The sequence below is a fragment of the Lygodium microphyllum genome, chromosome 30 (assembly GCF_053477565.2).
Source record: "Lygodium microphyllum isolate KBCC chromosome 30, Lygodium_microphyllum_v1.1.10, whole genome shotgun sequence".
Lineage (NCBI taxonomy): Eukaryota > Viridiplantae > Streptophyta > Polypodiopsida > Schizaeales > Lygodiaceae > Lygodium > Lygodium microphyllum.
In genome coordinates, this window is record NC_141164.1 from 103,949,572 (window position 1) to 103,977,551 (window position 27,980).

At 43.7% G+C, this 27,980-nt stretch overlaps 1 protein-coding gene across 1 annotated transcript; it reads left to right on the forward strand.

Annotated features, from left to right (window-relative positions):
- On the forward strand, nt 1-27,980 carry LOC148010210 (protein trichome berefringence-like 7). Its single transcript, XM_087673065.1, has 5 exons — nt 1-186; nt 289-823; nt 976-1,365; nt 26,781-26,939; nt 27,042-27,980. Exons 2-5 carry the CDS (start codon nt 381-383, stop codon nt 27,346-27,348), a joined length of 1,299 nt encoding a protein of 432 aa, XP_087529191.1. The 5' UTR covers nt 1-186; nt 289-380; the 3' UTR covers nt 27,349-27,980.

Here is a 27,980-nt window from a genome sequence, read left to right on the forward strand (position 1 = left end):
CTTGGAGATGATTGAGGGAGAAAGGCAGCGGCCCTCGAATGAGAGAGAGACAGACAGAATGTGACCGTTGAATAATGAATGCCGTCATACAGCTCGCACTCATCAACAAGTTTTCCTACGAGACCCGAACGTTTAACTATCTCGTGCTTGGTGATGATAGCTGGCTTGCAGGTTATTCACCCGCCGGTAATCGTACTTCCGAATCACCACATTCATTTTGTACGGAAAGTACGGACATCGTACATCCATCACATCATCTCCATAATGTACGACACTTCTCTCCCGCAGATTTGGGGGCTTGATTCATCCTATGCACTGTCAAGCGTCTGCATCTCAGTGGCTTGATTCTGAAGCTCTGCCTTCGACTCCGAAGCTCCCCCATGTGGAGAATCTTAACGACTTTGCTGATACTCTATCGTGTTTCCTCTACGAGACGTCTTGTACGGCAGAGCACCCCTGATAGGCATAAAAAAGCCCCATTAACATTTCGTCTCGTATTACTGTCAATATGCTCATGTCTCCTGTCTCTTGCCCTCTTGTGGAGATATTCACTGTCTCATTCGTGGCTGTTGGGTCAGTCTCCTGTTATCGACCGCCTTCATAGCAGTGCTGTTGATGGAAGAATCGGGAACAGCTCAGTGAGAAGCTCTTTAGCTACATGTGATATTTACTCTGGAAGTTGGGTCCGTGATGAATTGCCTCCAAAGTATAACTCATCATCATGTCCTTTTGTTGAAGTTGGATTCAGCTGTCAAGACAATGGACGGCCCGATTCTGACTACTTGAACTGGAGATGGCAACCTACTGGATGTGACCTTCCATGGTTAGAGAATTACGCAATTTACTGCCAATCTTCCCAATATTTTACAGAGTAGTTTGTTTGGGACATCTATCTGGCAGGCTTGAACGAACCACAAATCATTTTGGAGCATTTTAAGGTTATGATGTTTTGCCATGACCAAACCTTTGTTGCAGGTTTGATGCAAGTGAAATCCGACATAAGCTTCATGGTCTTCGGGTGGCATTTGTGGGAGACTCTATGGGAAGGACTCAGTGGGAGTCTCTTATATGCTTGTTGATGGCAGACCTTACAGACAAAAGGACTGTCTATGAAGTGAACAGGAAACCAGTGACTAAGACAATGGCTCATTTGGCTGTCAGGTTTAGTACTTTCAACTTCACAATTGAGTATTATCGATCACCTTTTCTCGTGGAGGAGAGTGTAGCACCAAAAAGTTCTCCAAGGAGGGTTCGATCAACCTTGAAGCTGGATAAGCTAGAAACAGCAGCATTGAGGTGGCTGAATGCAGATGTGCTGGTATTCAACACTGGGCACTGGTGGACATTATCAAAGACATTTGGGAGGTATAATTCTGTTTAATGTTCTCTATAGTAAGTTCACCTTGAATGTAGAAGTCATTTGAAACATTTTAAAACTTGCTCATTCATCAAATGTTAATTTCAAAAGGAATATTGCAAGTTGTGTTGTCAATGTTTGAGTTTTGCTAGTTTTCTCTAGCTTGGTTTTTATCATGCTTACTACTCAAAGGTTAATTTGAAAAGGATGCTTTTGGGCACTCTGAGCTTGAATCCAGACCTTCTGGGCCTAGCTGTGTTTGAAATTATGTCAGCAAAATCTAGGCATATCGAGTCACATTAAGGAATTTTTTAAACAAGTGTTAGTGAATACTTAGCTTTCATATGATGCATAAGTAGCTTGCAATTTGGGAATTGTTTTACAATAGTGTTCAATTTCAAACTTTGTACAAACCTTAATACACCTTGCTAATACATAGAGAGAAGGGTGAAGAGAAGCAATCATTGCATAGGGTCCAAATTGGAATATCCATTAGCCAAGTCAAGGATGAATCATGACAAATTGCAAGCACAGCTTTAGGATGGTTCGTATGAAAATAATCTTTGGGATGGAGTGAGGCTGAGTTTGTGAGAAGTGGGTGCAGTGATGGAAGCGTAGAAGACTAGTGTAATAGATTGCATAATGCAAGAGAAAAGAGAAAACAAAAGAACAGGGGAACTTTGCAAAGGGAGAACTTAGGGCTCCCTAACTCCAACAAGGCTTGCATTGGAATTTGTAGATGATGAATGATAGACTGTGGAGGAGGGAGCCTGAATATATGGGTCAAAAATAATGCAATAAATGCATCAAGTCAAGCAGCATTTCATGCTGGTTGGCCAGCAATAAATGCCATACATCACATAATAATGACCAATAAAAAATGCCTAAAAACATCTATAATGTTTGGCCCACTGAATGTCATGCCTAGGCTGTCATGAGGATGTAAAATCTTGTTTGCTTTACTTAACATTTGAATTAATTTTTAATCAAATGTTTGAGTATGTGTTGCACACATGCTGGACACCTTGGACTGCGTGCAGGGACCAATCAGTCCTCTCTTTGTATTCAACATCATTTTTGGATAGTGCAGATTTCTTCTCTCTTATTCTTGTTATCTCTCTCTTTCCTTCTCACTGCGTTCGTGTTCCTTCTTCCATTGTGCACTCTCACATGGTATCATTTGCCTAAGAGAGGACAGAGTGCAGTCTATCTAAGAGGAGACCACCCAGCCCCAAAACGCAAGTACAAAACCCTGTATTTGCTGCAAATGCAACCTTCCCTAGTGCATGCGATAGTATTTGGTAGTAGGTGACATCATCTTCTGCCTAGGCGACAACTGATTACACTAGGTGAGAACATTTCATTGTCAAAATACAAGGTTTGCTGCTTTGAGTCGATAGTTCTTGCCAGGCAATAGTCTCTAATTGTAGGCGACATCATCTAGGTGCAGGTGACAAGATTTATTGTGTAGGTGGCACATCTACGCCTCGATTGTAGCTGATTTCCTCCTGTTTCTATGCTGTTGCAGCAAAACACAGCTTTTCTAGGTGCTTGCAGGATTCAAAGATGTCTCATAACTGGTTTTTCGGCTTTTATGACATAAGAGGATAAGGTCTCTCATCATTCCTTTGAGAGATGGAGGGAATATCATGCTAGTGCACACAAAGATCGAGAAGAATGGAGGTTACCAAGCCCGTTTGTACGAGAGCCTTCTTGTATTTCCTCCCTTTATGTTTCTTACAAGACCCGACACCATGGTCTTAAGATGCCCTTGATGGCACCCTTTGTCCAGGTGCCTATGCTTCCTTTCTTGTCAAAGGAGGGCTGCTTCGATGGTTCCAACTATTCTTTGTGGCCATGTAGGACGGAGTGTATCCTTGATACCTTTAACCTTTGGGACTTTGTTTGCATCTTGTACCCTGTCTTGGGGAGAATTCTGTTGTCGCATCGACATGATTGCGTTACCTTGTGGGATTGACTCAACTCTTAAGCTAGATCCTTTTTGCTTATGAGCTTACATGATTTTGTCCTAGTGTACGTTTGTAGATTGAAAATTGCTGTGGAGGTTTGGAAGAAGCTTGTGTCTCTCTATTATTAATAGATGTTTAATCACCATATATCCCTTGAAAAGAAACTTCGGATGCTTAGTGTCGATGATTCTCCTTCCATGAAGGACCACATCAACAAATTGGAGGACATGAGAGATGAGCTTACATCTCTCGGACGGACTATATCTTTTGAGGATATGGCCATGATTCTATAAACTCAGTTGCGAGCTCCAAAGTTTGATGTATTCTATATCGGTTGAAACCAACCTTTCTCCTTGGAGAGGTTGGTAAAATAACGACTTGATTAAGCACTAATTACAACAAGTAAAAAATTCATGCAAAGTGTAAATGCACACTTTACTACTTTAATCTTGGACATTGGACACCCTGTTGGCCCCAAAATTGGCAATCCTTGTGGTATTTCTTTATCTGATATTGCAAATGGAAAGAGTACAATGGAGATTCTTTGATCTCCTTCTTTAATCCAAGTGCCTTACCGGCAAGCCTCCAAACCAATTTGCCCCTTGGTTTGCTTGGGGATTGGCCTTTACCTTGCTCCTTGTAAGACAGATTTAGCCCCAAATTAACATTGGCTAGTCAGTTTCTTGAATCTTCTTGAAAATTTTTAATTTCAGTTGTTGGAATTCAAGTCCCAGGCCCTCAATTTTGAGGATGTATCTCGAGGTGGTTGTAAAATCAGAATTTCTAATGTAAATTAGGGTTTAGAATAGAGATTTTCCAATATCTCCACCTTTGATGACTCAAACTGTTGGAAAATATTGAGATGACTTGAGAGATGGCTGGGGGATGAGAGAGAATGCTGCATAGAGAGAAATTTCAGAGTTTCATTGTGAGAAATGTTAAAAAATGTTGTTGTCCTGATCAAACAGCCATGGAAGCTATCACCTCCAGCTTAGGACCACTAGAAAGGCTGTTGTTGCCTCTAGTATGTTGTCATTTACACTTGAAGGATCTTAGGCTACTATCACGTGCTTCTAGAGGGCTCCAAATTGCTGTCACCTGTTTGTAGAAATGGTCCTTGGTGGTTGCAAATCACTTCAGCTGCATCTTCTTGCTTTCTAACAACCTTCTTCTCGCTTAAAATTGTTGGAATAGACTTCCACTAATTCCCAAAAACATTTTGCCCACTTGTGTGGGCAAGTTTTGCCAAGTGGCAACCTTTTAATCCCATTTTTCAACATTATTCAGCTTATTAAATTAATTTTAAAGATTAATTGTGAAATTTAATTTAATAATTATTCTAGTGCTTAGAAAATTAATTTCACCAACTAATAATTAAATTGGCTAGGCCAATGTTGTTAGCCTGCTCTTATTCAATCTCAGTCTGTCATCTCCTGGTTGTGAGCTCCTGTCAGAGTCTGACAGGAGACAGAGGAGCTCTGTCAGTGTGTTTTTAGGCTGCTTTTGTTAGTATGCAGCCTTGGGCATTTTACAGCCCAATTTGGGCTGTTTCTGGGCTGACTGCCCATTATTTTGGGCAGTCGGACCAGTTCTGGTCAGTCGGACCAGATCTGGCCAGGTCGGCCAATTTAGCTGGTTGGCCAGTTTGCTGGCTGGGGGCTATTTATAGCAGCCCCCCTAGTCAGTCCAGCATTCATGCTCTGCAGGTACAGCACTGCTCCCTCCGTCTCCGTCTCCGGCATTGGTGCTGCCTCTGCTTCCAGTCTGTCCTGGTTCCCTCACTGACGCTCCGGGCTGCGTGCAGGGACTGTTCTGTCCATTCCAGTGTATTCAGCATTCATCTCAGTCAGTGCAAACTTTCTTCCTCATTCTCTGCTTCCTCTCTCCTCTCCTCTGTGTTCGTGTTCTTCTTTCGCTGCGCACTCTCACATGGTATCATCGCCTGATTGAGAGCACGGAGGACGAGAGAAATACCTTACTGCTGCTGCCCACAGTTCCACAACAGCCAGGCGATTGCTTCAGGCGGCTGCCAACAGGTCCATCCCAGCCAGGCGACTGCATTAGGAGGCTTTACAGCCTGCGTTTGCTGTACACAGGGGCTGCCACGTCATCCAGTGACGCAGCAACCCTGCGTTTGCTGCCAGGCGACCTCTTTTGCTGCAGGGCGACCTTCCTACAGCCTGCGTTTTGCTGTACTGCAGGTCGCTTCTACCCCCGGCTGCTCCTTTCCTGCAAGCGACCTCTGTCTGGGCTGGTTCCCGGTGCTGGTGGTCTCGATTCTGGTGTTCGACATCAGATCTATTTGCGTTTTGCAGATCCAGGTGTTCGTAGGCACTCTCTGCCTGCGTCTTGGTGGTTGGTGACCACATTGTTGGTCCTATTTTGTCAGCGGCACAACTTTCTTTGGTATTTTGCAGATTGGAAGATGTCTTACCAGTTTTCAGGCTTTGAAGACTCAGAGGATGAGCTTCTTTCTCATCATTCCTCTGAGCGGAGGCGGGACTATCGTGAAGTTCGACATCGGGAAGACCCTCCTCGCACTCGTCCTTCTTCAGTCCATGCATCTCAGAGGGTTCCATCTACTGCGAAGGTTTCTTCAGTGAAGACTGCATCAGATGTGCGGATGCCTTTCTTGATTTCCTCTATCCAGGTGCCGATTCTCCCTTCCTTTCCGAAGGAAGACAAGTTGGATGGTTCCAACTATTCCCTATGGTCATGCAAGGTGGCTTGCATCCTTGATACCTTTGATCTGTGGGAGCTTGTTTCTTCGCCCATCGACCGACCCCCCGTGGATTCGTCCGATGGCACCTCTATGGACCGTGCAGCCTTATGGGATAGGCTCAACTCTCGAGCCCGTTCCTTTCTTTTTATGAGTCTCCATGATTCTGTTCTTGTACATGTTCACAGGTTAAAGACCGCGGCGGAAGTATGGACAAATTTTGCATCTTTGTATCAGCACAAGACATTTGCCCACAAGATTTCCCTGGAGAAGAAGTTGCGGATGCTCAGTCTTGATGGTTCTTCTTCCATGAAGGAGCACATCACGAAGATGGAGGATATGCGAGGCGAGCTAGCCTCTCTTGGTCGTCTGATATCGTCTGAGGATATGGCGATGATTCTGTTGACTCAGCTGCCATCACCCCGTTATGATGTCTTCTATACCAGCCTCATCACTACGAGAACCCATGAGACTCTCCTATGGGAGGAGCTTTCCCCGCTTGTCTTGGAGCATGACGAGCGACTCAAAGAGGTGGGAGCCAGTGGCTCCACCAAGGCATTTACAGCTACCACAGGTGGTGGCAAGAAGAAGAAACAAAAGAAGGAGAAGTCCAAGGACAAGAAGGAGGAAGATAAGAAGGATGCGAAGGAGAAGAAGCCCAAGTGTCCCCATTGTGGGAAGGGCACTCATCCCGAGGAGAAGTGTTGGCAGAAGTATCCCCATTTGAAGCCTAAGGAGAAGGACTCGAAGGCGGCCCCAGCCACAACAGAATCTGCGTTTGTGCATCTCTTTGTTGAGGAAGACACTGCCCTAGCTTCTACCACACAGGAGAAGCCTTGGCTCGTCGACAGTGGAGCATCTTCACATATGACCTTCCGTCAGGATTGGCTTCAGGATCTTCGTTCCAGAGGGGGTACAGTCACCATTGGTGACAATTCTACAGTTCCTGTTCATGGAGTGGGGACTTTACCTATGTTTTCTGACAGGCGGTCTTCCTCCGCCAAAGTTCTCTATGTGCCTGATTTGGGCTTTAACCTATTATCTGTGCATAGTCTTACTCAGTTAGGTACCCGAGTCATTTTTACTCAGGATGCAGTCACAGTGGAGGATGCTTCTACAGGTGATGCTCTTTGGACAGGTACACAGGAGGGTGGGCTTTATACGCTCACAGCCTTGGCTGCGCGGACTTCCCATGAGCTTGGGCTGCTCTGGCATGCTCGGTATGGTCATTTGAACCTCGATTCTCTTCGCCGGGCTTCTAGGAGGAAGATGGTGGAGGGACTTCCTGATTTCCCTCCTCTTCACACTTTGTGCCCTAGCTGCTTGAGGGGCAAGCAACACCGGCAGCCTCACCCGCAGGTTGCTTCTAGGAGGGCTACTTCTCCGCTTGAGTTGGTTCATACCGACCTTTGCGGACCTATGGGCACGGCCTCCCTTGGGAAGGCCAAGTATTTGATGCTGATTGTGGACGACTTTAGTCGTTATGTGTGGCCTTATTTCTTGGAGTATAAGAGCGAGGCGTACTCCCGTTTCTGTGAGTGGCAGGTGTTTGTGGAGACCCAAACAACTTCCAAGGTTCGTGGTGTTCGAGCTGATCACGGTGGAGAGTTTACTTCTCACCTTTTCTCTCAGTTTTGCAGGGATCATGGTATTCGGGTGGAGTATTCCCATCCGAACACACCATCAGAGAATGGTGTGGTGGAGCGTGCGAATCGGACCATGATTGAGATGGCCCGATCTATACTAGAGCATAGGAGTCTTCCTCATTTCCTTTGGGGTGAGGCGGTGGCTACAGCGGTGCATATACGCAACCGCTCTCCGACTTCGGCGTTACAGGACATGACTCCATACGAGGCTTTCTTTGGAAAGAAGCCTTCCGTGTCCCACTTTCGCATCTTTGGGTGCGATGCTTTTGTCCATGTGGACAAGAAGAAGAGGAAGACGAAGTTCGACTCTAAGTCGAGAAAGCTTATCTTCGTTGGTTATAGTACGACCACGAAGGGATATCGGCTCTACGACCCGACGACTCGGCAGGTTGAGGTGAGCAGGGATGTGATCTTTGATGAGGCTTCGGCCTCTGAGGATCCGATTGATGGTTCTATTACAGATGTTTCTTCATCATCGACGGAAACCCCCCCCCCCCCCCCACCTTCTCTCCCTTCACTTCCTTCCAGGATCACCCTTAGCACCCCCCCCTATACCTCCTCCTTCGGCTTCCCTTTCCCCTTTGGTGGATGTGCCTTCGTCTTCTACGAGCTCTTCTACCGCCACTTCGGGATCTTCACGGGATATACAGCCTTCTTCAGATGCGGAGGATTTACCTTCACTCGGTGAGGGGGAGTCCCTCTTCGATTTGGGTGCTTTACAGGTTCCGGAGAACCCCCAGTCTCCCTCACAGAAGGAGTCTCTCAGGATTCCTTTATGGTATCGCCGGCTCATGCAGGATTTAGGTGTTACTCACTTTCCTGCTTCTTCTACAGGTCCTCGTCGATCAGCACGTTTACAGGCCCAGCGGGACAGTTCACTATGTGTGAACTATGCTCTTATGTCACAGATTCTTCAGGATTCCGAGCCTTCCACTGTGGAGGAGGCTCTTGCACAGGATATTTGGAGACAGGCTATGCAGGCCGAGCTCGACTCCATCGAGCGAAACCATACGTGGGAGCTTGTACCGCGTCCCGTGAAACGGAAGGTGATTGGTGTGAAATGGGTCTTTAAGACCAAATATCTTGCAGATGGCTCCTTGGACAAGCATAAAGCTAGGCTTGTTGCCAAGGGTTTTGCCCAGCGTGCAGGGTTGGATTACTTTGAGACTTTTGCTCCTACAGCTAGGATGTCCACCATCCGAGTGCTTTTGGCTCTTGCTGCTCATCACCGTTGGCCTGTCTATCAGATGGACGTCAAGTTTGCTTTTCTGAATGGCGTTCTTGAGAAGGAGATTTATGTTTCACAGCCTCCTGGTTTTCTTGTGCAGGGGAAGGAGGATCATGTCTACAAGCTGCGGAAGGCTCTTTATGGCCTAAAGCAGGCTCCTCGTGCTTGGTACCAGCGGATTGACCGCTTCTTTCTACAGAGTGGCTTTGCGCGCTCGGCTTATGATCCCAACCTCTACTTACGGGTTGTGGATTCTCTTTCGGTGTTCCTCATCTTGTATGTGGATGATCTTATCATTACAGGGAGCGACACTCAGCAGGTGGAGCATACACGGTCCATTCTACAGCAGGAGTTTGACATGACGGATCTAGGGATCCTTCACTTCTTTCTAGGTCTGGAGATCTATCAGATGGCACAGGGCATTTTTATCTCGCAGCACAGGTATATCTCCGAGCTTCTTTCGGAGTTTGATATGGCTGATTGTCGGCCTATCTCATGCCCTATGGACCCTGAGTCCAAGCTTTTGACAGCTGGAGTTCTTCTTACCGATCCCACCCGTTACAGGTGCCTTGTCGGCTCTCTTATCTGGCTGCTTCACACTCGGCCGGATATCTCCTTTGTGGTGGCTTTATTGTCTTCCTTTATGCAGACTCCTACCTAGGATCACTGGCAGGCGGCCTTGCGGGTTCTTCGCTATTTGCAGGGGACTCGATCCTTTGGGATCATGTATGGAGATGGGATTACCCTTTCTGGATGGAGTGATTCTGATTGGGCAGGTGATGTGGATTCGCGACGATCCACTACAGGTTATGCTTTCACCCTTGGATCTGGTGCTGTCTCTTGGAGCAGCAAGAAGCAGCCTACTGTGGCACTTTCTTCTACAGAGGCTGAGTATCGGGCCCTATGTTCGACCGCTATGGAGGCAGTTTGGCTCCGTCGCTTACTCGCGGAGATTGGCTTTTCCCAGACCGGACCTACGGAGCTGCGCGTGGATAACCAGAGTGCTCTTGCTCTGGCTAAGAACCCGGTGTTTCATGCTCGTACGAAGCACATTGAGGTTCAGTATCACTATGTTCAAGAGCGGATCGTGGATTCGGAGCTGGTGGTGGTCTATTGTCCTACGGCGGCCAATGCAGCTGATCTCTTTACGAAGCCGTTGCCTCAGGCTTCTTTGCTTCATCACATGCGGTTCTTGGGTCTTCAGACTCTCCCAGGAGTTGAGAGGGGGTGTTAGCCTGCTCTTATTCAGTCTCAGTCTGTCATCTCCTGGTTGTGAGCTCCTGTCAGAGTCTGACAGGAGACAGAGGAGCTCTGTCAGTGTGTTTTTAGGCTGCTTTTGTTAGTATGCAGCCTTGGGCATTTTACAGCCCAATTTGGGCTGTTTCTGGGCTGACTGCCCATTATTTTGGGCAGTCGGACCAGTTCTGGTCAGTCGGACCAGATATGGCCATAGTCGGCCAGATCTGGCCAGGTCGGCCAGTTTGCTGGCTGGGGGCTATTTATAGCAGCCCCCCCAGTCAGTCCAGCATTCATGCTCTGCAGGTACAGCACTGCTCCCTCCGCCTCCGTCTCCGGCATTGGTGCTGCCTCTGCTTCCAGTCTGTCCTGGTTCCCTCACTGACGCTCCGGGCTGCGTGCAGGGACTGTTCTGTCCATTCCAGTGTATTCAGCATTCATCTCAGTCAGTGCAGACTTTCTTCCTTCATTCTCTGCTTCCTCTCTCCTCTCCTCTGTGTTCGTGTTCTTCTTTTGCTGCGCACTCTCACAAATGTGTCTTTCAAGTATCCTTGAGTAGTTATTAGCTCTTAGACTGGTATTAAATGATTAATTAATGCCTAATATCTAATGTCACCATTGACGTTAGTGGCGAATAAATTGGTCTAGGCCAAAATCAGACATTGGATACCACCAAGTACCTGTCAGATATAACTTATTACAACTTTTGCCTTTGGCATTAATTGATATTTCGGGGTCTTCGGTCCCATACTGTGAAATAATTAACTTGCACCTCACATGTGCAAGTCACATTAGCATATTTTATTAACTTTTAATCAAATGCTAAGCAAAGTAATAAAATTTCACGTCCCCATGATAAACCATCCCCTTGAAATCCTTGCAATCATCCTCGATTGCATTGCAATGTGCCAAAGCATCCACTGCCACTATTGGAAATACATGCTGACATCATAGTGAAAGAATATGTGCACCTATTGCTTAATCATGCTTATGCCCTCTGTATGTAAAATTCTAGTCACTTAAATTGGTTACAATCCACACAATGGATCATAGCCATTGTCAAAACCATAAGGGATGTATTCACATACCAAAATCCAACATTGTGTTGATTACCAATGCATTGTAATGCGTAAACTAAGCACAATCGATGCCTCGTCAATTGCAAACCACATGTAACTTATGGAATTGTACTTCTCATACATCACTTGTAAATGTACATTGCATGCCATTCATGTATCCCATACATGCCTTGCAAATACAAATTACTTTGATATGTACATACTGTATTCCATACATGCTAGCAATCTTGCAAATGTACAATTTCAGAGCCTAGGTGCAAACCATATACATATGCATACCAACTCATAGTGACTAGTATAGTAAATAGTGATTCTAATGGCAGAAATACTGTGAACCTACAATGCCTTGGATGCAAACCAAGTGCATTCGAGATCCACTACATAATTGAGCTGCCCATCGCTAGAGAAGCGGAGGTGCAATCTTACCCTTGAGCATCAGGCAATACTTTGGACCTTCTATTCCTTGTATGTGAAAGAGGTTGATCCAAAATCGGCTCTAACTGAAACACATCAAGGTAAAGTGCATCATTGAGGATAAACTGCCAGGTCACCCTCCTTCATTGAGTTGCATTCTTTCATAGGTGAAACAATGCTAAAGCTTCTCCAAGAAGCACATGGAAACTTTGCCTCTAGCTTTACTTGCCTTGAAACTTAAACTAGGTTCTAGGCCTTTTTCTCATTGGTTGTTGTATACCATAAGGATTTGTGCCATACATCCTAGTGTGCGGTTCCTAAACCCACCATAGCATGGAAACTAGTATCATCACCAAAGTACTCTAGCTGCCCTATCCTTGCATATATACCCTATTGTCCAAAAAGCATTGAATTGGCACTTCCAAGTTGGCCTTGCATATGTATCGATTGCCCCACTAGCATCATTTGCTTATGCTCACTATCCATGTTTGAAACATCATGTTGTTGGATTGGCTCTTCCTTCGATGTATCTTGCTGTCCCAAAGCTCTTTGAAGATGATTTCCTCTTCTTGCCTTTGCTGCTTTCAAGGGGTTCAAAAAGCACATAACACTTCCAAGTTTGCCTTGCATATGCATCAATTGTCCCATTGGCATCATTTGCTTGTGCTCACTACTTACATTTGGAACATCATGTTGTTGTATTGGCTCTTCCTTTGGTGCATCTTGCTGTCCCAAAGCTCTTTGAAGATATACAACACTTGGGTTATTGCATTTGGGCATTATGGTAATGTATTACTGAAGTGGGAGTTGTTATTAATGCAGATGTATCAAATTTGATATGTGTACATGCCGTAATCAGTATTTGAGACTGAAATTGCAGCAAAACATCTGCTTCTTGGACATCTTGGAAGTACAAGTGTGTGTAATTGTTGTTACAAGTAACCTTGCTATTGGCTCAAAGCATTTAGCACTTTATTGCTGAAGATGGCTGGTAGTGCATCTACATCTCACACAAAATCTCTTTGAGATTCGTAAATTTGATGGCAATGGCTTTGATCTTTGGAAAGATCGTATGCAGGGTATATTCTTTCTGAAGGGTTGTGATGATGCCTTGGCAGAACATAAGCCTGTTGCTTTGCCAGATGAGGATTGGGCTAAAATGAATAAAAAGGCCATTACTTACATTAAAATGGCTGTCACAGATGATATCTTGGTTGATATAAAGAGACTTGTTACTGCCTATGTAGTTTGGGAGAAACTCAAGGCTACTTAATGAGAATACAACTCCTGTCAATCAGGTACACGCGTGCAAAAGTTAGTCAACTTGAAGCTTTATGAGTCTAAGCTTCCCTTAAAGCATTTGAATGTTTTCAGTGGTATCTTAAGTTAGTTACAGGATGTAGGCTTGCGAGCTTTTGATTCGAAATTGAGGGCTATCTTCTTGCTCACGACTTTGCTTGATTCATGGGAAACATTGATCGTGTTATTGAGCAACAACCCCAACTTGACATTTGATGGTGTGCGTGGTTCTATTCTCAACAAAGAGATTAGACGTAAAGTAAGTGGGAAAAACAGTAGATCAGCCTATAATGTAAGAGGAAGAACTGAAAAAATATCAAAATGCTGCAAATAAAAACAAAAATTGCAGCAAAAGCAAGGAAAAACAACAAGATGTAACTTGTTATCAGTGTGGTTGCAAAGGGCATAAAAAGCCCGATTGCAGGTACTTTAAACGGGAACAAGAACATAAGAAGCAGGCTAATACAAAAGGGAAAAAGAATGAAAAGGATGGCAGCTCTACCCCTAAAGAAATAGAAAAAGCAAATGTGTATCTGGTGTCATTATCGAGGAGATAGAAGAAGATAAAGATGCTGATTTGCTGGTTGTATCTTCAGATCCATATGCTATGATAGTGGAGGACATGTATATCACTAAAAGGGATGTGATAGATGCTTTGTTGTCAGCCCATGATGGTTTGTCACAATCTTGGATTGTTGGCAACAGTGCTTCATTTCATGTAACTCCATCTTTGGAGTATTTTTTTTTTTATACAGAAGGAAATCTTAGGAAAGTCTATCTAGGCAACAACCATGCATGTGATATTGAAGAAATGGGCACCGTACACCTGGCTCTTGAAAATGGTCAAGAATTGATCCTTCATGATGTTAGATATGTACCTGGCATTAAGAACCATGCATGTGATATTGAAGGAATGGGCATCGTACACCTGGCTCTTGAAAATGGTCAAGAATTGATGCTTCATGATGTTAGATATGTACCTGGCATCAAGAAGAGCATGCTTTTAGTTGGGCAACTAGACAACATAGGTTACTTTACTACTTTTGGTGGTGGAATATGGAAGATATAGAAAGAATCTATGCTAGTCACTAGAGGTGGTAAAAAGGACACTCTATATTATCTCTACTGCAAGGCACTTCCTGGAAAGTTTGTTGCAATTGCTGAAGTGTAGTCACACATATGGAGTTATGGCACAAGCGTCTTGGACACATGAGCCAAAAGGATTTGCAAGCAATTTTTTCACTTAGAAGAGTTGATGTGAAAAACTTAGCTTGACTTTTGTGATGACTGTGTTTTGGGTAAACATGTAAAGAGTCCATACTCTCATGGAGCCTCTAGGAAGGCATGTATCTTGGATTTAGTCCATCTCGATGTATGCACCATGGTATTAAAAACTCATAGTGGTTTTGTGTTATTTTGTCTTTTATTGATAACCATTTTAGAAAGCTATGGGTTTACTTGCTTAAGTAGAAAAGTGAGGCATTGGACGCTTTTGAAAGGTTTTATGTATTTGTTAGTACTCAAAAAGGTTTAAAATCAAAATGCATAAGAACAGATAGCGGGGGAGAGTATGTATCTAAATAATTCAAAGTTTTGTGATACCAATGGGATTAAACGGAAGCTTATAGCTCCTTATAATCCATCATCTAATGGTGTCACTGAGCGAATGAATCGTATGTTATTTGAGAAGATACGGTGCATGTTGTCCATAGCTAATCTCCCGCAATTGTTTTGGGGAGAGGCACTCAAAACCGCGGTGCATAATTGCAACCAATCTCCACATCGTGCACTTGAAAGTGGGATTCTTGAAGAGGTTTGGTCTGGCAAACTTGCTTCATATGACCACTTAAGAGTCTTTGGCTGTGAATGCTATGTACATATACTTGTTGATAGCAGGACCAAACTTGACATGAAATCTCATAGAGTCATCTTTGAGTTATGGAGATGAAGGTGAAATGGGCTATAGAGTTTGGGTTCCAAGCATGAAAAAGGTGTTACGTAGCCGGGATGTGGTATTTAATGAGTCAAAGCTACTAAAAAATGTCACATCTAATGACTCAGACAAAAAGAAAGTGAAATTTCAGCATGATCAGGTAGCCTCTTGAACATCCATCAGCCCCACTGAAAATTCAGCTCCATTTAATGTTGATTATGATAATTAGCGTATCATCATTGAGCCAGATGAAAATGGTCAGCAAAGGGATGCTGAAAATCAGCTAGGGTAACAAAATCAGCATGCTGAAAATGAATTGCAGCAGCCTAAAAATCTATTACAGCAGCCTGAACATGCAGTTGAGTAGCCAAATAATGAGATCATTGACATTCCTTTGGATGTGGATCCATTACCTGATAACATAGACATTGGGTATGAAGGTCTATACATGTCAGAAGACCTATACAAAGGTTTGATCCCTCTTTGGACTGCATTTTGCTCACAGATGAAGGTGAGCCTCTTACGTATGAAGAGGCTTTATCATGTGAATTAAAGAAAAAGTAAAAGCTAGCTATGCAGGAAGAAATGAAGTCATTGTATGAGAATGATACTTGGGATTTGGTTTCGTTATCCAAAGATAGAAAAGCCATTCCTAACAAATGGGTCTATAAAATCAAATGTGTGGATGGCAAATCCAAATACAAAGCCAGACTTATTATTTTCCATTGTAGCATCTATGGATTTTGAACTTGATTAGATGGATTTTAGAACTGCATTCCTGTATGGTGATTTGGAAGAAGAGCTGTACATGAAACAACTCGAAGGTTTTGTTATACAAGGAAAGTAGCATTTAGTATGTAAGCTTAAGAGAAGCTTGTATGGTTTGAAATAGGCTTCTAGACAATGGTATAAAAAGCTCTCACATGGGTTTAAAAGAAGTAATGTAGGTCATTGCTTATATATTAAGAAGGCTAATGATGGAAGCCTTATTATACTTGTGCGTTATGTGGATGATATGCTTATTGCTGGTAAGCATAAAAGCCAAATTAATTCATTGAAAAAATAGCCGAATTCAGGTTTTTTCATGAAGGATTTAGGTCCAGCTGAACACATCTTGGGCATGCGTGTGATAAGAAATAGAAAGCAGCAGCTCTTGTTTCTCTCACAAGAAAAGTACATCAGCAAAGTACTTGATCGTTTTTCTATGGCTGATGCTAAGCCGCTTCGTGTTCTTTTACCACCATATCTTAAGCTTAGCAAAGTGGATTGCCCAAAAATGATAAGGCAGCCAGCTCTATGAAGGGTGTTCCTTATGTTTCAACTTGTGGTTCACTTATGTATACTATGGTTGCCACTACACTTGACATTGCATATGCAGTGAGAGTTGTGAGTAGATTTATGTCAAATCTTAGCAAAGCATATTGGGAAGTAGTGAAATGTATCTTTGTATCGTGATGCAGACATGGCAGAGGACTTGGATACTCACAAGTGTACTAGTGGGTACATTTTACCTTGATTGGTGGGGCAATTTCTTGGTGCTCTAGATTGCAAAAGATAGTAGCACTTTCTACCATTGAGGCTGAATATATTTCAGCCACTGAAGCTTCGAAAGAAGCTATTTGGCTTGGTTGTTTGGTCAAGGATTTTGGGCTGCCCACCAAAACACCTATACTCAGATATGATAGCTAGAGTTCCGTATAATTGGCTAAGAATGCCATGTTTCATGCACATACTAAACATATTGATGTTAGATATCCTTTCACAGACAGGTTCTTGATGATGGTCTAGTCACACTGACTAAGATCAAAACACAGGATAACCTTGCAGATGTTCTCACTAAAAGTCTTGCAAGGGCTCAACATGAGCATTGTATTCGGCTAGTGGGAGTTGGTTAAAGGTTCCCTTAGGACCTTTAAGTGGGAGGTTGTTGGATGTAAAGGCCCTTATGGTACTTTGGTGTGTATATTACTTTACACATGTAAACTCACCCTTGCGGGTGTAAATGTACCGCATTCTAAATATAAGTATATTCTTTTATTTTGTGTGTACCACATTGGTACACACCTATCTATTGACTCTCACTCTCAAACTCATTGTTCACTAAACTCTTGCTGCACCTCAATTGACAGACATACTCTCTTTGCTTCTGCTCGTACTTATCACTCCTATGGCTAGCCAAGGCAAGAAGTGTATGAATAGTAGCCATCCGAGTTGTAGGGGCAAAAGTATCATGGAAATCAATGCATGGGTATTGTGCAAAACCTTTAGCAACAAGGCAGGTCTTGTGCTTGTCCAACATGCCATCACTGCAGTACGTGGTCTTGAAGATCCAGTTGATTCCAATGATATCCTGATGGGGAGTTTTCGACACAAGATACCAAGTGCCATTCCTCTCAATTGACTCCAGCTCCTGCTCCATCGCTTTCCACCAATGATCATGCTGTAAAGCCTCCTTTATGGAGGTGGGTTCACGATCTGTGTGACACAAGTTATCAAACAGTAATTAGTGTAAACAAGCTCGGTGTGGTATGCTTGATTCCTGGGAGAATGCCGTGCTATCCTGCGGTTGCCACTCCTCAGGGCCCCCCTCAATCCTTGCATCACGAAGAGTGTTATGAGTCCAATGACAAGGATGTTGGATCTCGCCTCGTTGCTCTCTATTTGTTGAAGTTTCTGGAAGGTCCACTAACGACGGGGAAGCAACCAGTGAATTTGGTGATTGAGAACTAAGCTCCTCATCCGAAGAGTCCCCAAGAGACACAAGCTCCAGAAGAAGAGTTGCTGGCACCCAGCTATCAGCGAGGTCTCTAAGAACAGGGTGTTTCTCATCCCCCTCCGAGGCTAGAACTTCCACGAACCTAACATTACGGCTCATGTAGACATCCCGCTTAACGGGATCATACAATTGGTAGCCTTGAGAGTGCGAGCTGTAGCCCACAAACACTTGTCTTTTGAAAGCCGCTTCAAATTTGTCATGCTGTGTCTTTGGGATGTGAGCATAGACACACCCAAAAACCTTGAAATAAGAAACATCTGGCTTAGACCCAAAGTACGCCTCATAAGGATTGATTAAGGATGTGAACGGCAGTAGCCACAGTCTCAGCCCATAGACAATAAGATGTTTGACGATGCTTCATCATGGTACGAGCCATCTCGATCACACTATGATTCTTCCGCTTCAATATGCCATTCTCCTGAGGGTGTTTATATTGCCAAACTCTTGGCGAATACCACGATTTACACAAAGCTGAGCAAGCTCATTAGAAACAAATTTTCCGTCCTTATCTGATTGTAAGGCCTTTAGTTTCCGGCCCGATTGGTTCTCCTAAAAGAGCAACCAATTCTTAAAGTTGGAGAAAGCCTCTGATTTCAACTCCAAGAAATAAGCCTAGGTCATCTTGCTGTAATCATCCACAATTAGCATGAAATACAAGCTTCCTCTAAGGAACTCTGTCCTCATCGGTCCACAAAGATCAATAGAAACAAGCTCAAGGGTGCTGAAGACCGCCGCGAAGCCTTATTGGGAACAACATCATGAGTCTGCTTCCCATGGATGCAGGATACACAAGGTTGCTGGCTCACTACAATATCCGATAAACCTCAAACAACTGTCCCTTTGATGCCTTTCGAAGGTAATCATAGTTGAGGTGGCCAAACCGAGCATGCCAAAGCTCGGATTGAGTTTATGAGGTAAGAAGAATAGAAATCAAGGCAGAAGGAGACCGCACTTATAGACTCCATTCTCCTCATAACTTGAAAGTGTTATAGGAGCACTAGACTGTGCTTAAGAGACTAGACTAGATGCAAGGTTCGTTACAAGAATTCTGATTTCAAGATAATCCCACGTAGGGGCACAAGGTACAATAACAACTTAAGATACGGGAAATCCCACAACTCAGGACCATAGGTATAGACAACAAGACTCGATAGGACATGAAGGATCCCACAACCCAAAACCGTAGGTATGGATACAAGATATCAGAATTACAAGATCTCCCTGGACGAGGATGAACAAGATATAAGACAATACTAGACAAGATCTTGTATTATGAGATTACAAGGTGACAAGATAATAGGAGTATAATGGAAGACAAGACAAGAGTATATACCATGACTAGACAAAAACTAGAATTAGGACTTGAAGTTACTTACTTGGAGGTCTTGACTCCTTGAGCTCCTAAGATTGGCATTGGCAAGACTGAGGAGTTCTATGGCGAGCCCCTCCTTTTATAGGTGTTGGAGGACAGCTAACGATTTTCTAGAATGTTCCATGATGATATCATCGATGATGTGGGTGTTGACATGGCATATCTTCTAGAAGGTTCTATGATGATATGGCATGGGTGGATTCTCATGGTTGGTTCGAGGATGTCTTGTTAAGGGTGTGTTTGTATGGGGTGTGGATTCATATGGCATAAGCAAGAATTAGTATGTGCACTTTATCATGGCATGTTCGTGATATCATCCCTTCCTCTAGTGATGGGTTCCACAAGGAGTGGCTTGGTGGTTTGATCCAAGTTTTGTTGGATTCCTCTTGTGAAATTCTTTAATTTTGAGAGGTGCTATTCAGAGATATTATGCAGGTTCCCAAGTGCAATCATTGAGGTCATATCCTTTCCAGTAAACAAGGTATTTCAATCGACCTTAGGAGATCCTTGAGTCGAAGATATGCTCGACCTCAAATTCTTAATGATCTTCAATCTAGACAGGTGATGGGGGATTAGATCTCTCCCCCCTTAGTGGTGAGCTATGGTATGGCTTGAGCAAGGAAACATGGAAGAATGGGTGGATCGTGATGGTGTTGGGGAGTTGGAGTTGGTAAGCAACTGGGTTGATCTAGGCTACAATAGTAAAGGGCCCAAATCTCTGGCGGTCTAGCTTGGTGGGGGGCCTTGTTATCTAGAGGTTATGCCTAAGTAACCATACTTTATCACTGACTTTGTATGTTGAATGTTGGAGATGATGCTGGTCTGCATAGTGCTTGTACTGATTTTGAGCCTTTTGGATTTGTTGCTTGAGTTCTTGGTATATATCTGCTAGGTGTTGAGTTTTATCTCGGGCAGCATGGTTCTTCACTTGATTGGAGAGATGTACATTCATCCTAGGATGTTAGACCATAGTTTGCAAAGAAAGGAGTTTGCTTGGTAGATGCATGGATACTATTATTATAAGTAAACTTTGCAAAGGGCAAGAGCTTAAACCAATCATTTTGATGGTAGTTGATGGTGCAGTGGAGATATTGTTCCAAGACTTGATTTACCCGTTTTGTTTCACCATCAGTGTGTGGATGATTAGTTGTGGATAACTTAACTTGGACTCCAAGGAGTTTACAAAGACTCTTCCAAAAACTAGATATGAATTAGGAATCCCGATTACTAATGATGTTATCTAGGAGTCCATGTAATCTGAAAATGTATTTGAGGAAGAGTCTAGTGGTAGTTGTGCCTATGATGGTCTTGGTGGTAGGGATGAAATGTGTCATTTTTGTGAACCTATCTACCACAACAAGAATAGATTCATATTTGTCTGATTTGGGAAGATCTGTTATGAAATCCATGGACAGAGAAGACTAGGGTTGCATTGGAATGAGCAAGGATTGCAAGAGGTGGTTTGTGACGAGGTACCTAGGCCCTGTTGCAGATATCACATGATTTTATATATTCCTTAACTTCTTTCTACATCTGTGGCCACCAAAAATCTCTTGAAATAAGCCCTAAGGTATTATTAACTCCAAAATGTCATGTTGTTGGGGTATCATGGCGTTGTTGGAGTACCGGGAGTCTCGGTTTTCTTAGAGGGATGTAAGGTAGATCCATATAGTATAACAATCCATTAGTTTCCTAAAACTCACAAATTTTATTTCCTTTTTTCTCTTGACATTGTTGGCCAAATCATCATGCAACAGGGCTTCATGGATTAACTGGATCGAGGTAGGGTCGTCTTGGTGACAAATGGAGATGGTTGCTAGCTGGAGGTGCTCTGGCTTGAGTAGTATTGCTTGTTGTTGATCAAAAGCTTATTTTCCCTTCTTAGGTACGAGGTAGGATCTTCTTGACAAAGCATCTGATTGGCATTGTTGGTATCCTAGGCAATAGGTGATGACCAAGTTAAGCCTACATAAGAAGTTACTCCAATGGGATTGTCTTTGATTGAGGATGTGGTTTGTCATAAAGTATTCTAGATTTTTGTGATCTGTATAGACAATGACTTTATGGGATGCACCCTCTAGATGATGATGCTAAGTATCAAAGGCATCTACAATGGCAAGGAGTTCGTTGTCATGGATCTCATAGTTTATCTTTGGAGGGGAGAACTCTTTTGAATGGAATGCCATTGGATGCATATAACCAAGATCTCCAAGCTGGGACAAGATGGCTCCTAAGGCATAGTCTAATGCATCGGTCTCCAAGAAAAATGGCTTGGTAGAATTTGGGTGGACTAGGTCTGGAGCAGTGTTGAAAGCAATTTGTAGGGATTGGAAGGCCTTCTCAGCTTCTGGGGTCCATGAGAACTTTGAATTTCTTGTGAGTCTGGTGAGTGGTGTCATCTTTGAGTAATCCTTGGGACATCGCGGACACAAGTGGTAGGTGTTTGCCAATCAAGAATAGTCTCGATCTTCTTGGGGTCCATGAAGATTCCTCTCTAGGAGACATTGTATCCCAAGAATTCCACTTTTATCTAATGGAAAAAACACTTTTCAAGTTTTGCATATAGTCCGTTTTCTTTGAGCTTGACATTCGCCGTCAAAGTGGCCAGCTTTTTAACAATGTTAACAATATGTGTTTTTCTTTGATACATTCTTCTAGTTTAGTACTGTTCTTGGAGTGCAATTTTTCTATCGAGTTCTTCAATCTTGTTTGCTCTTTGGAACAATGATCACTTAAGCTCCTTGTTGGTAATAGAATATGATCTTAGTTTTTATAGGGTAGTTAGAAGTATTTCCATCCATGTCGAAACTTTGCGGGATAGGCTATGGAACCCACTCTTGCTCTATTCTTGGCATAGGCTGCTTTGGAGACTGAGTCGGTGTAAAGTGTTCTATGTTATCTTTCCTTTGTTGTTCATGTTTCTAAAGATGGACTTTCTGATCAAGGGCCTAGGTTTCTTCAATGAGTACCTAGCTTTGATACCATGTAAATAATTTCTCAGCTACAGAATACAAACACAATCGTACGACAAATGCAGACTAATAAAGAAACACAGTTAGGGTTAGGGTAACATAGAGATAATAAACACATAAGATGAAAGAAATTGAACGAATACAATGCTCAATGCAGTAGATGCACTATGCAAGGTGAATATTGAACCTCGAACTCCCATGTCTCAAGGATTGGGATAGAGAGTATAAGATAAAGAGTGTATTGTGAGACACAACAATGTTGAGAAACCCTTCACCCTTCATCCACAGTTTGCGTTTTTGCGTTTTTAGTTTAGGGTTTATAGCCCCAAAAAGGGGCGCCATCCTAGACTGACTGTGCCTATTTATAAGCCACTCTCTCATTCATTCCTCACGGCCGATTCATTCAGTCCGTCACCTCTTCTCTCCAACCTCTCCACTACCCTCACATCCCTTCAGGACATTGCGGTTCGTGGTTTGTGGCTGTCTTTATCATCTTCCTTGTGCTACGGCACCCTTGTTTCCTTGTATCACATTCACTCCATGATTCAGATCTTTATCATTCTATTCATCAGAGTTTCTTCTCTCTTCTCTTCTCTTCTCCATGTTTGCCGAGTTCACTCCGTGTTCCTCCTCGCAAACCCTACTATCTTGCTGGTACGTCATCTTTTGACATGGTATCAGAGATTGATCTGCTCAAACAACGGCAAAGATTCTCCACTCCAGTGAAGGCAAAGACCGGTGGCGGGTTTCGCTTCCACTTCTCTTCTTCTTCCGCTGTATCAAAATCTCATTTTTGCAAATTTCAGGTGTTTCAGCTTGCTGCCCACACCCTGTTCACGGAGGACATCTCAGCTGATGCTGTCCATTGCTGTCTCCATTAGTTGGTGCCTCATTTCCAGCCCTCTTCATGCAGTTTGAGGCTGATTCTAGCCAAGCGACTGCTGTTCTTGTGCAAACTTGCTGCTGTACAACTTGCCATGTCATCACAGTCCTCTTGTATGCGTTTTTAGTATTTCTCTCTCCTGCAAGCTGTCCTGCTTGAGTTTTTAGTATTTCTCTCTCCTCACCTGCGTTTTTCTACTAGTTGCAATCTCTTACTGCTGGTCGCATCCTCCTCCCACTGGCAGCTCACTTCCAGCCCTTCCACTACCCTTCCACCCCTTGAGGCAAACATTGTGGTTCGTGCTTCACACTGCCCTCATACCCCTTGAAGTGGAGATTGTGGTTCGTGCTTTACACTGCCCTCACACCCCTTGAGGCAGACATTGCGGTTCGTGGTTCATGGTGGCTGATCTCTTCCTTCTTCAGACTACTAGGTGCTCTTACTGTGGCATCACTGGACACACCACTGATGCTTGCCGACTTCGACCTTTGCTCCCCACCCCCTTGGAGTATATGCGTCTTCCACCAGGCATTCCTTGTGCCACCTCTTTTTTCTGGGCCACAGAGATCGTTCTACATCGGCTATCAGAGTACTATGCTCAAGGCAATAAGACACATCCGATGCGCACTAAGTCCTTTCGAGCACATGGAGGATCAATTGGCATTACGACCTCCTGGAGATCATCGCAATGCTAGCGGCAGTCTTCTCCCACTTATTTTCAGGTACAGTGGCTTCCACGACCTACGGCTCTGCAGTGCGCTCCATTAAGAGATAGTGATTGTTTGATACCATCTCCTCGTCAGTCTACTCCTTCGAGAGAGGGTGGCTGCTTGACTCCTTCCTCTTCTTCAGCTACCCATTCTGCTCCACTAAGAGACAGCGATTATTGCCAACCTCTTGCTCATTCTGAGCCCCATCCTTCCCCACCCTCAACTACTCAGGTTCGAGAGGCTACCTCTGGGAGCTTTTCGGCACCCTAGATACCTTCTTCGGCATGATCGGCGGCACTTCCTTCGTCATCAGACATTTCGGAGTCTGTGATTCATGAGTTTTTGGATTCTCTATCTACTTCAGAGGGGGATGTTATTTCTTTGCCCTAAGAGGGGGTATCTACTTTTTCTTCGACTTCAACGGGAACCCCTCCACCTCCTACCTTAGAGGGGGAACCTACTTCACATGAAGTCCTTCACCCATCCTCTACTTTCTTGGGGTGGCTGTCTTCGACCAGTCATCTCTTCTACTGATACCTAGGATCTTCAGGTACCACCTAGATTGGGACCTCGGAGGTTTAGCCTCGACTTGGTGATGAGGCCTTCGTATTCCTTCCAACATGGATGCACGGAGCTAGTGGCTTCTCTCCCGAGGTTGAGTTTCGGGTTCTCTAGTTCACTCTGTCTAGTGTTCTTTACTGTAGGTTCCCTTTCCGGTGGAAATCTTGGATCTTAGGGATCCTCTACATCTTCTTTCTCCTCTTCTCTTCTTGCCTTGGTCACTTGGTCAACATGGAGTCAACTCTCGAGATCGAGTACGGGTATATCCTTATGGTTCTTGGCACCACACAAAGTCCGACATTCCTTAGTGAACAATTTTCCCACGAGGGACACTGCCCAAGTGGCACTTGCAGCATGAGCATTCTTCAACATGTAGCATTGCATCTTCACCTCACTCTTCTCTTGTTCCCTTTTTGGGCCTGAGAGGGGGTGTTGAGAAACCCTTCACCCTTCACCTGCAGTTTGCGTTTCTGCGTTTTGCGTTTAGGGTTTGCAGCCCCAAAAAGGGGTGCCATCCTAGAGTGACTATGCCTATTTATAGGCCACTCTCTCATTCATTTCTCACGGCCGATTCATTTAGTCCATCACCTCTTCTCTCGAGCCTCTCCACTACCCTCACGCCCCTTTAGGAGGACATTGCGGTTCGTGGTTCGTGGTTGTCTTCATCATCTTCCTTGTCCTACGGCACCCTTGTTCCCTTGTATCATATTCACTCCATGATTCAGATCTTCATCATTCCATTCATCAGAGTTTCTTCTCTCTTCTCTTCCCTTCTCCATGTTTGCCGAGTTCACTCCGTGTTCCTCCTTGCAAATCCTATTGTCTCACTGGTAAGTCATCTTTTGACAAGCAATCAGTCTCTAGAGGTGTTAGGCAGCAGCAAACACAGCGGAGGAAGGTTTGATTAGTGTTTGACGGAGGAGTCGGAGCAAGGGATTAGAAAATGCAGCAGTGACTGATGATGTGGCTGCAGCAGCAGAATGCAGCTTGCCTTCTGATATGGTAGGCTGTACGGCATCTGGAATAGGTAAACGCAGGCTGTATGTGTCACATGGCAGCAAGGTGACAATAGACAGCAGGTAAACGCAGACTTTATCAGGTCTTGTAAAAATGAGATTAAGGTTGAGTGAAGGGTAGCCTTTCTATTTATAGATTGATGGGTCCTCCCAAATTAGGGTTTGGCTTATGGGACACAAACACTCTCTAGGAACACATATCTTTCTAATGAAAGTTGTAATCTAATTGATTAAGCATGTTTTGGGGATGTTAAAAATGACTAATCAGGGTATAATGCATTTTTAGCTCAATAGAGCTTCCCTAGCGTTTGCACCAAGTCACTCATGACCCAAGGCTGAAATCAATGCTGTAGGTGCACATTGTGGATGTCCAAGGATGTAATACCACTGCTCTTGTGCCAGTGCTTCAAGTGTCATCATTGGGCTAGATACTGACAATGCAAATGATGTTGGCAGTGCACTCAAAAACTGGTAGTAGTGCACATTTCATGGGTTTTAGGCATGCTCAATAGGCTGTTACTTGGACACTTTTGTGGGCAGCTAGGTGGCTTTTTTAGGGCTGGCCTATTTTTCTAAGGTGTAGTCTTGAGGCTTATACATACTGCACTCCACTGATTGGATCATCGGATCACATCCACCTAGAGAGAGGGAGATTGGAGGCACTCTGTTGGTCATCACATGTGCTGGTGCTTTTGTGGTATTGTATTGTACATCTCACTGTCTCTTGTGGATTCCATTGCCTCCTCATCATTCACTTTTTGAATTCTCATGTTCTTCATTGTTCATTTTGTCAATGTTCATGCTTTGTGCATTCTCACTTCCTTTTATTTGTGCACTCTCAGAAAAACTGCATGCTGATCAGCAGCTCTTCTATGGCAGCAAACACCGTACTAAAATGATTAAACTGACCATAAACAAACTAAAAGGGGAATAATGTCCCTCACCAAACCTCTTCTATGGCAGCAAACACCATACTAAAACGATTAAACTGACCATAAACAAACTAAAAGGGTGAATAATGCCCCTCACCAACATGATGATAGGGACTCACAACAAGGAGATGATGTAAGCGTGTACTGCTAACAAATAGGTGATAGGAAAGGCAGCTGTGTGCTGCTGTATTAAAAAGCAGTGCCACAACAGGAGAGCAGGGAAGGACGGAGAGTCAGAGATGGGGCAGGAGAGGGGGAGTAAAAGCAGGCTGTTAGGGGGTGGGGGAGGAGCAACAGTCAGCTCACATGGAGCTCAATCATGTGAGTAGTTGATCTTTTTGTTGTCCAATATAACCAAAAATGTGCAATATATGGCTGGAAAATGTGAATCATTGTGTGATTAAATGTGGCCAATGCATTCATGAGACTTAAACATCTAAGCATGACCAGCGTAATGCTCACCTCTGAGGCTGCTGGGACTTAATAATTGGTGGTCGCTGAGGTATTTCTATGTTGAAGCATTCGATCGACTATGCATGTTTATGCACATTTTAGATTTTGTTGTTTTCCTTTATATGGGGTGCTTTTTAGATGTTCTGTTTGTGAGATCCACAGAGGTATTGTATGGAGTATGCTTTGATGTGATTTGATTATGATCTAAGAAGTCCATACAACAGGGGATGCTACTTTCAGGTGGAAAGGTCATTGAAACTTGGAATGAGCTTGGAAACTGCTTACCGGTTGGCTTTAGGTACATGGGCAAACTGGGTTGAATCCAAAGTCAACCTGACAAGGACTCAAGTCTTCTTTAGAAGCTATGAGCCAGCTCATTGGGAGTAAGTGTGTAATATTAAAGGTTTATGTTCAAGTTCTGTGTGAAATTAGTGAAATGCACGCCATTTTTTTTGGGTATAATGCAGGATTGTACGTTTTTGCAGAGGCAGTTGGCATAATCGTTTATGTGCATCAGAAACGAAGCCGGTACAGAATTCAAGCTTCAGTGAGGATTTTCCACATCTTCCAGTGCTGGAAGATGTGATCCAGCACATGAAAGCTCCTGTAGCTGTTTTGAACATTACGGGGATGTCCTCATATCGCAAAGACAGTCATGTGGCACATTGGACTAATGAGAGAAATGTTGTGGACTGTAGTCACTGGTGCCTTCCTGGACTGCCCGACTCTTGGAATATTGTGCTATATGCTGCTTTGCTTCAAAGAGGACAAGGAGTGTGGCTTCAACAGTGAGTGCTGGTTTTGGGGCTAGATAGAGAAGACTTGCATCACAAAATTATATTGATCATGATCAGATTGGAATGCCTAATGTTGCATACTTCATCAGAACAAGTTCGGCTGCAGGAAAAGTTCAGTATCTTGGGACTGAATAGAGAGAAACTGCATCACTAGATCATATAAATCACGATCAGATTGGAGTTCAATATGATGCATGCTTCATCAAAAGCTGTTCAGCTGCAGTGAAAGCTGTCAATTTCACACATGAAATCAAGAGGTTTTCAAGACATGAGCTTTGCAAGAGAGAAAATAATGATATTGACTGAGAGCCATAGTACTCCATTTTATTTGGGAGTTATTCTGGAAAAGAGAAATTTGGATGGAGAAGTGCAGAGAGCTGTTACTGAAGCATGTAGAAGACCCTCAGCCTTGAAGTGTACAAACAAGATTGAGCAGGGGTTTCACACATCAATTTTTTAAATTTTAGGATTCCATCTGAACCATGTAAAAGCTACTTTATGGATCATTTTTCGGATCCCCACATATTGTTAAGCGAAGTTGGTCTGCAAATATCTACAAAGGCTCAAGCTCTCCTTGATAGTAAGAAAAGTTGGTCTGCATCTATAATTCATTATATTTTACTACTC